Below are 12,140 nucleotides of genomic sequence, written 5' to 3'. Positions count from 1 at the left end.
TCTCTGAATAAGTCAGACTGGCATGTTAAGAACATAAGTGCTAAAGAAGTGTCAGCTTCTTTGTGCCGTGGAAGGCCAAGCCCACCTGGAGTTGGCCCCAACCCACGGTGCTTCCCTCTGTCCAGTGAAAACAGTGAAAGAACCCCACAGTGCTGGGGAATGTGTGATCAGAGCTGGAGTTTGAGGTGAGGAGAGCAAGCAGGTGTGCCTCACTCCCTTACCTGGCTCCATCCACAGGAGATACCCTCCTGATGCATGGGAGGCAGGGCAGCCTGTAGATCAGTGGAGAGCTGTGTGCGCTCCAGCAGGGATGCAGCTCTGTGCACGGAAGCACTGTGCTTCTGCCTCTGCTAAGGCTGAAGAACAGCAAGTGACACCTGACTGTCCAGCAAATGCAGCTGATTGCACCGTCGCACAGTCCCCATAGGTTCCTTAGTGCTGAGCAGGCCGGTGTGAGCATCCCCAGCCCGGCCGCCTCATCCTGTGGTTCTGTCTGTGGTCAGCTTACCTGCCTTAGTATAAGGGAGGAAAAGTGTGACGGAAATACAGTCTCTTTTCAGGGACTTCCTGTCCTGGAATCTGGTTTTAGCCACATTGAAGGAACAAGTGCCCTCTGTGTTCACTTGGTCATGGTTTTTACTGAATGAGATGTTTGTACTTATAGAAATGATGAGTTTTCTCTTTATCAACAGGTGACTCTTTGCTTCTAGAATGTCCCTTTTTCTCTGGTTGGTGCTCCATGTGCATTTTTATTTGCAAATCCACTCCCACAAAAGGTCTTTCCTGAGACATTTTTGTCTGCATTTTGTAACAGCACATGTGCAAACAGACAGTAGGGCCTGTGACTGGTTCTCTTGGAAGAGAGGAGCAAGTTCAGTAGGATGCGAATGTGGAGGCTCAGGGCAAGGCTGCCTGCCATTTGCTCTGCAGAACCTGGGGGCTGCTCGCCCCCAACTGTTCCCCAGCTCACTTTCTTAAAAACGATTCATTTTATGCAGTTTCTATTACGTGAGCCGTAAGCTCTGTGGGGTTGGGGACCAGTCTGCTTCATTTCCAAGTGAAGTCCTGGCAGGAGAAGGCTGTCAGTGAAAACGTGCGGCACAAGTGATGGATGGAGTTCGACAAGATTGGGCGTGCCAACTTACCGGGCGAGCCGGTTAGCCATATAAGCCGTGGATGGTCTGGGGCGAGATGGGACTCGGGCAGTCCCGGCTTACAGAGCTCACCTTTCCTTTTCTGTAGGACACCCTGGGGCCAGGCCAGGTGGTGGGCCATTATTGCACCCCATCTGGCCACAGAGGGATGTGGGAACACACAGACCTGGCTTCTGGACCAAATCCTTAAGTGGCTGCCGTCTTTAAAACTCAAGTTTCTGACATTGCACAGGGCTTTTCTTTTCATTGTCTCAACAAACGTGTGCTTCCAGAGAGTGAATTTAAAAAATGTATTATAGACTCTATTTTTAAGAGAGTTTTAGATTTATACAAAAATCGGACACTCAGGCCAGGCGTGGTGGCTTACACCTGTAATCCCAGTACTTTGGGAGGCCAAGGCGGGTGGATCATGAGGTCAGGAGATCGAGACCATCCTGGCTCACACAATGAAACCCCATCTCTACTAAAAATACAAAAAATTAGCTGGGCGTGGTGGCGGGCGCCTGTAGTGCCAGCTACTGGAGAGGCTGAGGCAGGAGAATGGTGTGAACCCGGGAGGCGGAGCTTGCAGTGAGCCAAGATCGTGCCACTGCTCTCTAGCCTGAGTGACAGAGTGAGACTCCGTCTCAAAAAAAAAAAAAAAATTGGACACACTCTTCTTCCTCTTCATATATAAACATTTTCCATTCCTGTGGTACATTTGTTACACTTGATTTGCCAATATTGATACAGTCTTAGTAACCAGAGCCCTCGGTTTACATTAGGATTCTCTCCTGGTGTTGTACATTCTGTGGGTTTAGACAAATGCAGAATGACGTGAGTCCATCCTTATAGTGTCAAGCAGAATAGCTTCATGGCCCTGAAGAGTCTCTGTGCTCTGCCTGTTCCTCTCTCCCTCCTAATCCCTGGCTTTCACTGACCTTTTCACTGTCCCATAGTTTTGCCTTTTCCAGAATGTCACAGAGTTGAAATCATACAGTATGTGGCCTTTTCAGAGTGGCTTCTTTCACTTAGTAATATGCATTTAAGTTTCCTCTTTGTGTTTTCCTGCCTTCATAGCTCATTTTTTTTTCGTCATGCTTGACATGCCATTGCAGGAATGCTGATAGTGAGTTTGAAAGGCAAGGGCCCTGATTCTTCGCACATTTCTTGCCTGCATGTCACATGTGGAGTGAGGCAACAAGATGCATGTGTGCATTGAGTAGATACCATGCTTGAGGGGAGATAAGTCACACTGCTCTGTTAACCATGGGGTCTCCTTGTCCGGCTGTTTCCACCATCCTGTAAGTTTTTGTCTGTGACTCCTTCTGTTTCCAAAGCTGTTTTTGTTTTGTTTTGCTTTACATTTATTTGTTTACTTATTCTCTCATCCATTCATCAAACTTTAAAGGGGCCCTGAGAGAGGACCCCTGCCCCAGACATCCGTCTGAGTCAGAGCCATGGTGGAGTAATGATGTGTCCCAGACACAGGAACGGCCATGTGTCACATACTCCCTGAGGACTGGACTGCGTAAGATAAGCAAGAGGCTATAAATAGTTGTCCTGGTAAGAGCCAAGGTTACGCCGCCGCCCACCCCAAACCACAAGTACAATTAGTCAGATCTCTGAGATTCTCTACAATTCTCCTTCGGTTGCACATTTTCAGAAAACTCTTTGAGAAGGCAGGTACCAGGGATCTGGAGGGGGCAGTGCCAGGAGAAAGCTAAGGAGTGAGGTCACTCGCCAGGAACTGAATCCTGTTTGCTGGCGCCTGGCTCCTGAGTGGCCCCCTAGAGCAGCGCAATGCCTGTCTGGCTCCCTTAGCCCCTGCCCTGTGCCACTCTTCTGAGCTCCTCACGCGCCATCTCTTAATTCTCACCATGACCCTGCCCGGAAGGCACTATTGTTACCTGCAGTTTTCAGATGTGGAAACTGAGGTCCAGAGAGATTAAAGGCCAAGGTCCTGTGGCTAGTAAGTGGTGGAGATCCTACCCAAGGTGGGGTCTTTGCCCTGCAGGACTGGTGGCTCCCTGTGCCTGTTACTAACTGCCTCTCCTGACTGTGTTTGAGCCGCCTCGCCTCCGTTACTTTCTTTATCTTTCCCAGGGAGCTCTCGGTCTTCAGAGACTATGGTGGAGTCAAAGTCTCCTCTCCCCGTCTCTTGTGCGGAATGGAATAACCAGATTGACATTGCCACATTCAGACTCTTCAGTTCTACTTGTAGAAATAGTTCTAGAAAAGATGGCCCCTTGTGTAGAGAATGCATGCCCCTGGGTGAGGATGGGAGGAGTGGGGGCTTGAAGACCACCAGGCAGAGCCTTCCACCTCCTTCTCTGGGCCCCGCTCCCAAGCTCCCCAAGCACGGACCGACTCAGAGGCATCCATCCTTGAGGTCTACCAGTTCTTTGCGAAAGTGGGGGCTAAATTTTGTATCTATGAGTGATTTGCATTTTTCTGGAAGGGGAGGCCCCATGGTTTCCATGACATTAGCAAAAAGGACAGGGACTTTCCAAAAGTGAACAAAACCCTGGACTCTCTTAACTCTAAATCTTGTCAGTCTTGATCTGCTACAGCTTTGTGGCCAGAGTGAGGTTAGAGACAGTTTCATTCAGTCTTTGGGAGCCTGGCTTGATTATTATGCTAATTTTTTCCTGGAGAATCCATTTGCTTATCTGTTTCTTCTCTCTTTGAAAGGTGGTGATTCCCTGCGGTGTGCAAGTCCGACTGGAACAGGTAAGCCCTTTGCATTTCTTTGGCTCCATTGTTCCATCCAAGAAAGGACTAAGTCCTTTCTTGAAGCTGCTCCCTCTTTGGGGATCTTTTGACTTCCTCTAGGATCCATGCCCTCCCTTTGACCTGTAGCTTGCATTCACAAGGCTCTCTCTGAGGACCTTTGACCATGCTGCACTGGCCATTTGCATGGTTTTTTAGAGAAGAGGATCCGCTGCGCCTTTGCGGGAGCTGCCTTTCTATCAGTAATAGTTACCTTCGGGGCGAATCTCCCTGGGCCGAGTTTCCTTGGCTATAAAGTGAAGACAGCACAAGTCTGTTGTCTTAGTGATAAAAACCTGGACAGTGAGGGTGCCTGGGTCGCCAGGTGGCTGTGGACAATGTAGTGCAGTGGTTTGTAGACCGACATCCAGCTCTGACAAATACTGGGTGTGTGTGTGTGTTCAAATCAGATTGAAGGTAAACACAATAGCACTTTCTCTTTGGCTTGTGATTAGGCAAATTTAAATTGCTGTCTGCTTTTCAAATGCAGCTGCTTGGAAGGTCGTGGTACCTCCTGGTGTTTTCTTTGCCTCCATCCTTTGGAGCTGAGTGAGTGAAGCTTTGTTTCTGAGGGCTTATTAGCAGCTTGCAGGATAATTGAAAGGCTCACTGTGCCTAGACAGTAGGACACAGGACCCTCTTCTCTCACTGCAAGTCAGAAGCGACTCCCTGGGAGGCAAATGGGAAGCTTCCTCTTGGGGCTGGGGAAGTGTGTGCAGGTCTGGGCCTCCCCGGTGGGGTAGGGAAACAGGTGCGCCCTGTGGTTCCTCCTGGGCATCTGTCAGGTGTGTTGTTCCCTGTACTTCTCAAGTAGGGCAGGGCTTTCTGCTCTTGGCTCCCCCTAGCTTCGCCATACACAGAATCTGGGGTGTTCTGCCGGAGATTTGGCAGTCTTTCTGGGTTATGAGCCTGGTGGCCTCCAGACATGGAACTGGCTAACTGGCTCTGTCTTGTGGTGCAGTAGGACATCCTTCCCCAGGCTCGGCCAGTGGCGCCCGTGTGGCAGCTTCCCTGCTTTGATGAAGTCAAGATCAGATCCCGGCTCCAGTGGCTGGGCCTTGCCCTTGCCCCCTGCCCATCTGAGCCTTGGTTTCCTCCTTTACCCAGTGGGCGTGGGGGTGGCTCTCTAACCTCATCACTTGAGTGGCCGGGCCCTGCCCTCGCCCCCTGCCCACCTGAGCCTCGGTTTTCTCCTTTATGCAATGGCCATAGAGGTGCTCTCTAACCTAGCTGCGGATGAGAGAAGAGGGACTACAGGGTCAGGCCCGTCACAGAAGCCTGGCCACAGGCGGGGTGCCCTTATTATGCTCCTTTTAATGCTGTCATGTGGTGTGGTCTCTTTGCTTCTGGAAGAGCAAAGTATGCATTTGAGGTCATAGGAACGTTAAAAAAAAAATCTCACCCAGAAACCTAAAATATTGACAAACTATGAGAAACATGTTGCAGCATCAAGAGCTGAGGCTGTCCGGGGTGGGCGCCTGCCCGGCCGTCCCTGCTGGCCTCAGCCGTGTCCCCAGGCCTGTGGTCCAGTCTTACTCCATTCCTCCTGTGGCACTCACCGCCGACGGGGGGGTGGGGGGGGGTGGGGGGGGTGGGGGAGTAGGGGGCGTGGGGGGACTTGGGAGCCTGTGTTTGTAGTTGGTTTTGACAGGCTGCAGTTTGTGACTGATTTCCTCAGGCTTGTCATAGGCCCCGGGAGCCAGGGGCCGAGGCCCAGGTGGCCCCAGAGCTGTGTGCCTGTCCCGAGGCCTTGGCTGAAGCCTATTTTCCTGGTGGCAGCTGAGGCTCTCCCACCTCGCAGACAGTCCCTTGCCATCAGATTTGTTGGTGAGCCCTGGACATCAGAGGCACCAGAGGGCTAAAGCTGTGTGCTGGCTCTAAAGACACCGGTTGCAGGTCTCTCAGACAGGCCAGAGCCCCAAGGGCCCATCCTGGCTACTTAGATGTTGTCATTGTTCCCTCTGGAGCCCAGGGTCCCAGAGAGGAGTCTTCAGTCTCCTGGAGCACAGCTCTCCCCCTGCGTCAGGACACGGCCTCCCTGTTAACCTTTTCACAGGTGTGGTTGCTAAGAGATCTCACTCTTCTAGCCCAGCCTGGCTCCTGCCCACTCCCCTTGCTGCTGCTCTGTGTGTGTGTGTATTATGTGTGTAATTGTTGTGCGTACAAATACATACATGCATGTTATGCATGTAGTTGTTACATGTATATTGATAGACATGCATGTTATGCATGTAATTTTATTGGTATATGAACACACACATGCATGTTATACATGTAATTGTTATATGCACACAGATGAATATGTACATGTTATACATGTGTCAACACATGAATACATACAAGTGCCACACATACGAGTGTTATGTATGTGAATATATATGTATATTAGGTATGTAGTCTTTATATGTGAATGTATATATGTGTGCCATGTAATTGTTTATATGAATGTTTGTATGCATATACTAGTATATAAATGTTACACATGTGAATATATGTGTCTTGTATGTAATTGTTAATGTGTGTAGGTTTTGAATGTAGTTGTTATATATCTGAGGGTATATATATGTGGATAATGTAATTGTTACCTGTGTGTGAACGTATGGATGTGTGTGTTTATTATGTATGTCAGTTTATGTGTATGTGAATGTGTGTGTGTGTGTGTATTTCCCTGAGATGAACATGCATGAGTCCACTCTATACTAAGCTCTCTGTGGCCTTTTCAAATTGCCTTGACTAGCTGGCCTCCAGGTGTGGTCCCTGGACCTACATTGCCTGGGGACCTATAGAAATGCACATTCTCAGGCCCCAGCCCAGACCTACTGAATTGCTGCGGCCCTGCGATCAGTGCTTTAACAAACTCTCTGGCAAGGCTGATCAGCTCAAGTGTGGGAATCCTGGCTGTGGGCTGGAACTGGGGCAGAGATCAGCCCGTGGGCGTGCAGTCAGGGGTGGCCTTGGCAAATGCCTGCCTTTCTGGGCTGCTGTCCCCGTGTGGTGGTGTGGGGTCATGAGAGGGCCTTTGATGCCAAGACACCCAGTTCCCTCACATCTTTATTTTGCATGGAGCTTTCTCCCCTAAACAGGGCAGTGCTGTCTTCCTCCTGGCATGGAGGAGTAAATGGAAGGATGGATGTGGCAGCCCAGCCCGGCCTGAGCACTCTTCTGCCTCCCTGCTGGGTGGCCTTGTAGAAGCAGACCCTCCCATTTAGTGGAGCTTGGGCGGGAGGGTTTCCGCCTGCACGGTGTGGCTTCTCAGGGCAGAAAGCACAGAATCTTTTTTTTCTTTCCTGATCCTGTCTGGGCTGAGTCTTCTGGCACTGTGATCCTTGGCATTTTGGATGGGCATGGAATTGCTTTCAGATAATACTGACATCCGCGATGTCACCTGGGGTGTCACTGTGCCCTGTGGGACCTGGCCAGGTCACCTGATAGCTGTTTTTGTTTTTCTCTTTGTTACCATTCATTGAGTACCTATTCTGTCTCAGATGCCCTGCCCTCCCTCACCTGCTGGAGCTCAGAAAACTGAAGAAACTCCCACATCACCCAGACACTAAGGGGCTTCTGCTCTCTGGGGTGTCAGTGACCCTGCAGACCCCTCTGTGACCGGCCCTTAGACCTGGCTGCCCTTCTGCTCTGTCCTGTGCCAGTGGCCCCTCCCACACCTGGAGTTTACCTGGCACTTGTACCCACCCCAAGGCCCTCCTTTGCTCTGCAGCTAACCTGAGGGGCATGACTCCTTTGGAGAGGTTCTAGAATAGCTTCATCCCAGCATGTTTTATCGAGGTGAGCTGCCGGATCTGTCAAAATTCCTGGAGTTGTGCTGGCTGAGGGCATGATTGTTTTGAAACCCTTGGGCCTAATTGCCTGGTAGGGCAGAAAGAAGGCAGTGATGAGCCTTGCCAGCCGTACTTACCGACATCCCAGGACAGGACTGTAAGGGTGTCTGTCATCTTAATGACATACTGTGTGAGGGTCCTTTGTCTGCAGGCATAGGGTGCCTTTGTGGCTCCCCGGGGCGTTTAAGACACAATGGAGAAGGAACCTTTTCCGTGATTGTGGTTCATTGAACCTGTGGCTATTTACCTGTGATGTTCGTTTTCCTATTCCTGGTAGCAGAATCTTCTGTTTACTGCAGCAGCTTACAAAAGTGGGATGTGAGGTTAGATTAATTCATGGACTCAAAATCGGCACATAGTGTTGAGAAAGGAGCTGGGAGGCAAACCTCCCTTTGTGAATGTCAACTTGGCATATGTTACATGGACACAGGGTTGGAGCTTCCTGGGAGCCAGTGTGAAAAGGAAACCACAATGATTGGCATGTGCCTTTCTGGAAGGTGGGAAGAAACAAGAATCAGCAGAGAAAATGTGCGACGTGGGAAATTATGGAGGGTGTAGACTAAGGCATCAGGGGCATGCACCACCTCTCCATGAGTCGAGCAGAATGATGATTTTGGAGGGATGTCAGAGGCAAGCTATTGCAGCATAGGCTCATTGGGACCTCTGGCTTTTAGAACTATAAAGGGACAATTGGTGTCTTTCTGCTTACATTACCGTTCTATGGGCTGTGGTCTTCTGGGTCATAGAGAGAATGCTTCACCATTGTTCAGGTAACTACTGTCCCTAAGGCTGGGAGAGGTGGCCGGGCTCCTTACAGGGGAGTCACAGCCTGTGGTCCAGCTGCTCTGTAAGTCTACGTGTATGTGTACACGCAGTGCTCACATGCGCACACAGGCACAGAATGTAGTAGTAGGTGTGAGCATGGACTAGAGTTGGGTTGAGTCCCATCCGGGCTATGACACTGGTGAGCTGTGTGGCCCTGAATGGAGTTTTTTCACTTTTCTGGGCTCCACTTTCCTCTTCTGTAAAATGAGGACGCCACCAGCTCTTCTTGGGGTCACTGCCAGGATCGAATGAAATAACATGCTTAGATCCTCGTTGCTAGTGTGACACAGGGAAGACACGTGATGTGTGGGGGAACAGCCTGGTTGGTTGTCCTGTGAAGGTGAGTTGGCAGTGCAGTTCTTCTGGTGCCCACAGCCTTTGCTGTGTGCCATTCATTGTTGATCTGGTTCTCCTGATGGAGAGAACCAGTCTGATGAGTTCCGGAACGTGTCCCCTGCTTCCTGAGGGTGAGGGCACCGATGACAGACACTTACAGTAGATGATTCCTGTGATCCCGCATTTGCAGACTTGGAGGCACCACGGTCAGAACAAGGGCGCATGAGAGTCTGTCCTTGGTAGTTGCAGGTTTGCAGGATCTTTTCATGATGCTGCGGCCTAACAGTGGTCCGAATGGTGGCCCCACAGCTTTTGATTGAAGTTCAAGGGCAGAGTGTCCTTGTTTTTTTCCATCCTGTGTTTACCTTCATAGACTCTGCAAGCGATTGATTCATGCCAGCAAATCTTGATGCCCTCAGGTGCAGGGCAGCCTTCACTAGGACACCCCGAGGCCATGTATGGGACCCACTTCCCCGCCCGGCCTCCTGGGCAGCCCACAGCCGGCCTGAGTCCAGGGAGGGCCTGGCCCACCCCAGGGAAGTGCCACCTGTTTACAGAGGGGCCACTGTCCTTGAAGGAGGCCGGTGTCTCCGCCTTCTGGTGGCGGCCTCCGGTGTGGGAGGGTTCAGGGCAGTGCCTGATCCAGCTCCGGGCAGGTCCTGAGCCCGCGCCAGCTGCCTGCACTCACACTGTGATTGTTCTTGCTTGGCCTTGGCCATTGTGGTCTGTGGCCCTGGAAGAGGGGTTGGGTAAGAATAGTGGTTGAGTCATCAGGGCGGTGCTTCTCTTGGTTCACCTCACCCGAGGCCAGTGGGCTAGTTCCCGCCAAGGTGACTGCAGGGCTCACATTTCAGCCTGAGGCTGGAGCTTACACTCCACCTTTGCACAGCTGTGCAAGATGTGTGTGTCTGTGGTGTGTGTGAGGTGTTTTATGTGTGTATGTTGTGTTTGTGTGTTGTGTGATGCAGTGTATGTGTTGTATGTGAGGTGTGTTTTTGTGTGTGAGTTGTCTGTTGTCTGTTGTGTGAGGTGTGTGTGTTGTGTGTTGCATGTGAGGTGCTTTGAGTGTGTTGCAGTGTGTGTAGTGTTTTGTGTGTGTTGTGTGTTGCATGTGTTGTATTGTGTGTGAGGTGTTATCTGTGTGTGTGAGGTGTTTTTTTGTGTGTGTGTTGTGTGTGAAGTGTTGTGTGTGAGGTGTTTTGTGTGTGAGGTGTGTCTGTCGTGTGTGTTGTGTGTGAGGTGTGTGTGTTGTGCTTTGTGTGTTGTGTGTTGTGCTGAGGTGTGTTGTGTGTGCACATGTCTGCTGTGTGTGTTGTGTGTATTATGTGTGAGGTGTTTTGTGTGTGTGAGGTGTTTTTTGTGTGTGTTGCGGTGTGTGTTTGTGAAGTGTTGTGTGTGAGGTGTTTTGTGTGTGAGGTGTGTCTTGTGTGTGTTGTGAGGTGTGTGTGTTGTGCTGTGTGTGTTGTGCTGAGGTGTGTTGTGTGTGTGTGTACATGTCTGTGTTTGTGTGTACATGTCTGTTGTGTGTACTGTGTGAGGTGTGTGTGTTGCAGTGTGTGTTGTATGTGTAGTGTGTGTTGTGAGGTGTGTGTTGTTTGTGTTGTGTTTTGTGTATGTGTTGCGTGTTTTGTGTATGTGTTGTGTGTGAAGTGTTTTGTGTGTGTTGTGAGGTGTTTTGTGTGTGTTGTGTGGGTTGTGTGAGGTGTGTGTGCTGTGTGTGTTTATGTGTGTGTGTTGTGTGTGAAGTGTTTTGTGTATGTGATGTGTATTGTTTGTGAGGTGTTTTGTGTGTGTTGTGTGCGAAGTGTTTTTTGTGTGCTGTTTTGTGTGTTGTGTGAGGTGTTGTGTATGAGGTTTTTTTATGTGTGTTATGTGTGTGTTGAGACTTGCTCAGTATGTTTTACTTGAACTCAGAAAGCCAGATAGAGGAAGTGACCAGAGCAACAAGACCAACCAACACAAGGACAGGACAGATGTGACTGTCAGGAAGTCTTGCAGGTCACGTGCTGCCATCCCTGCCTCTGCCCCAGTGACCGTGATGGAGTCTCATGAAGCTATTTGATTCTTTCAGAAAGAATGCTGACCAAATGGATGATGAGGAGCTTCAGATAAATGAAATCACTTTAATGGTCTCCATTTTATTTTACTGAAAAATTAAGCAAATTTCCAACAAAACACCCACGCTTTCCACCTGTAAATTACTGGGTGGGGGGCTTAGTGAGCTGAGCATCCAGTGATCTGGGACAGTGGATCCAGGTGACCTATGTGGGTCTGTTCTGCCGGCCCCAGCCTGCAGTGGTTTCTGCATGCATGTTGTCACAGAAGGCTTCCCACAAGTCTCTGGGTATGCATTTCTTGTCCTCACGGCCCGTAAGTCCAGGCATTTGATTGGACAGTGGTTATTTCCTGCTTATAGATTGTTTCCACCACTCAGTAAACTTCAGAAACACAGACACGGTTCTATACACCACAGCAGAGTCTCGGCAGAAGATCACCTACATGTGTATGTGTGCGTGTTCATGGTTTCTGGATTCACCGCTGCCCCTTTCAGATTCTGTGTGTCTCATCAGGAGTCTTCATGCAAACATATTTGACCAGAGTCACAGTGAAATTGAGTTCTATTAGGTCAGTGGATATACGCAAATGTCCTTGCTCCTTAATCTCTCTGATCTCCAGGAAGCAGAGAGAAGAGTTTCAAGGATCCTGTTAGATCAGCATCCAGGTGTTCCATTTGGTCAGAAGAGCCAAACTCAACATCTGTGGCTTTGGCAAAAGTCAGGTGAGACCCAAAAATAAAAATACAAACTGATACTGCATTCCCCAGATCTTACCTTGACACTCAGTCATCACAGAGTGGTGTTTAGTTAGCCTGTGCATACAGCATTCGGGCATTGGCAGGGCACGGTGGAGGACGATGGGTGTGGATGCTGAGCAGTCGGGTGGGAAGAGGGCTGCGTGGGCGATCACACTCAGATTGGGAGGGCTGGATGCGCGTGAGGTCGCTCAGCAGAAGGTGAGGAAGGGGTGGGGCCAGCACTGTAAGTCTGTCTGTTTCTCACCCAGCGCCCCTCTGGAGGATGCTTCATTGTTGGGGATGAGCCTCACCCCCATCTCCCAGCTGCTGCGTCCTGAACAACAACGGCTCAGGGTCATGCCTCATCATTCCCCATGGCCTCAGCCCTGGGAGGGTGTGGATGTAGTGCAGGCTGGTTCTCTGTTGCTTTGGAGCAAGTGCAGA

The 12,140-nt window shown here is 50.2% G+C and overlaps 1 protein-coding gene across 3 annotated transcripts in view; it reads left to right on the top strand.

Annotated features, from left to right (window-relative positions):
- The window catches only part of TNS3 (tensin 3), a 307,051-nt gene that overhangs the window by 97,157 nt on the left and 197,754 nt on the right, over positions 1-12,140 (top strand). For all 3 annotated transcript variants that reach the window (XM_019031413.4, XM_031012945.3, XM_055347356.2), the window contains exon 4: positions 3,828-3,866. In XM_019031413.4, coding sequence (XP_018886958.3) covers positions 3,828-3,866 — 39 coding nt within the window. The remainder of the gene's footprint in view (positions 1-3,827; positions 3,867-12,140) is intronic.

Source organism: Gorilla gorilla, chromosome 6, assembly GCF_029281585.2.
Source record: "Gorilla gorilla gorilla isolate KB3781 chromosome 6, NHGRI_mGorGor1-v2.1_pri, whole genome shotgun sequence".
Taxonomy (NCBI): domain Eukaryota; kingdom Metazoa; phylum Chordata; class Mammalia; order Primates; family Hominidae; genus Gorilla; species Gorilla gorilla.
The sequence above is the reverse complement of the archived record's forward strand: the minus strand, read 5'-3'. Positions and strand labels throughout refer to the sequence as shown.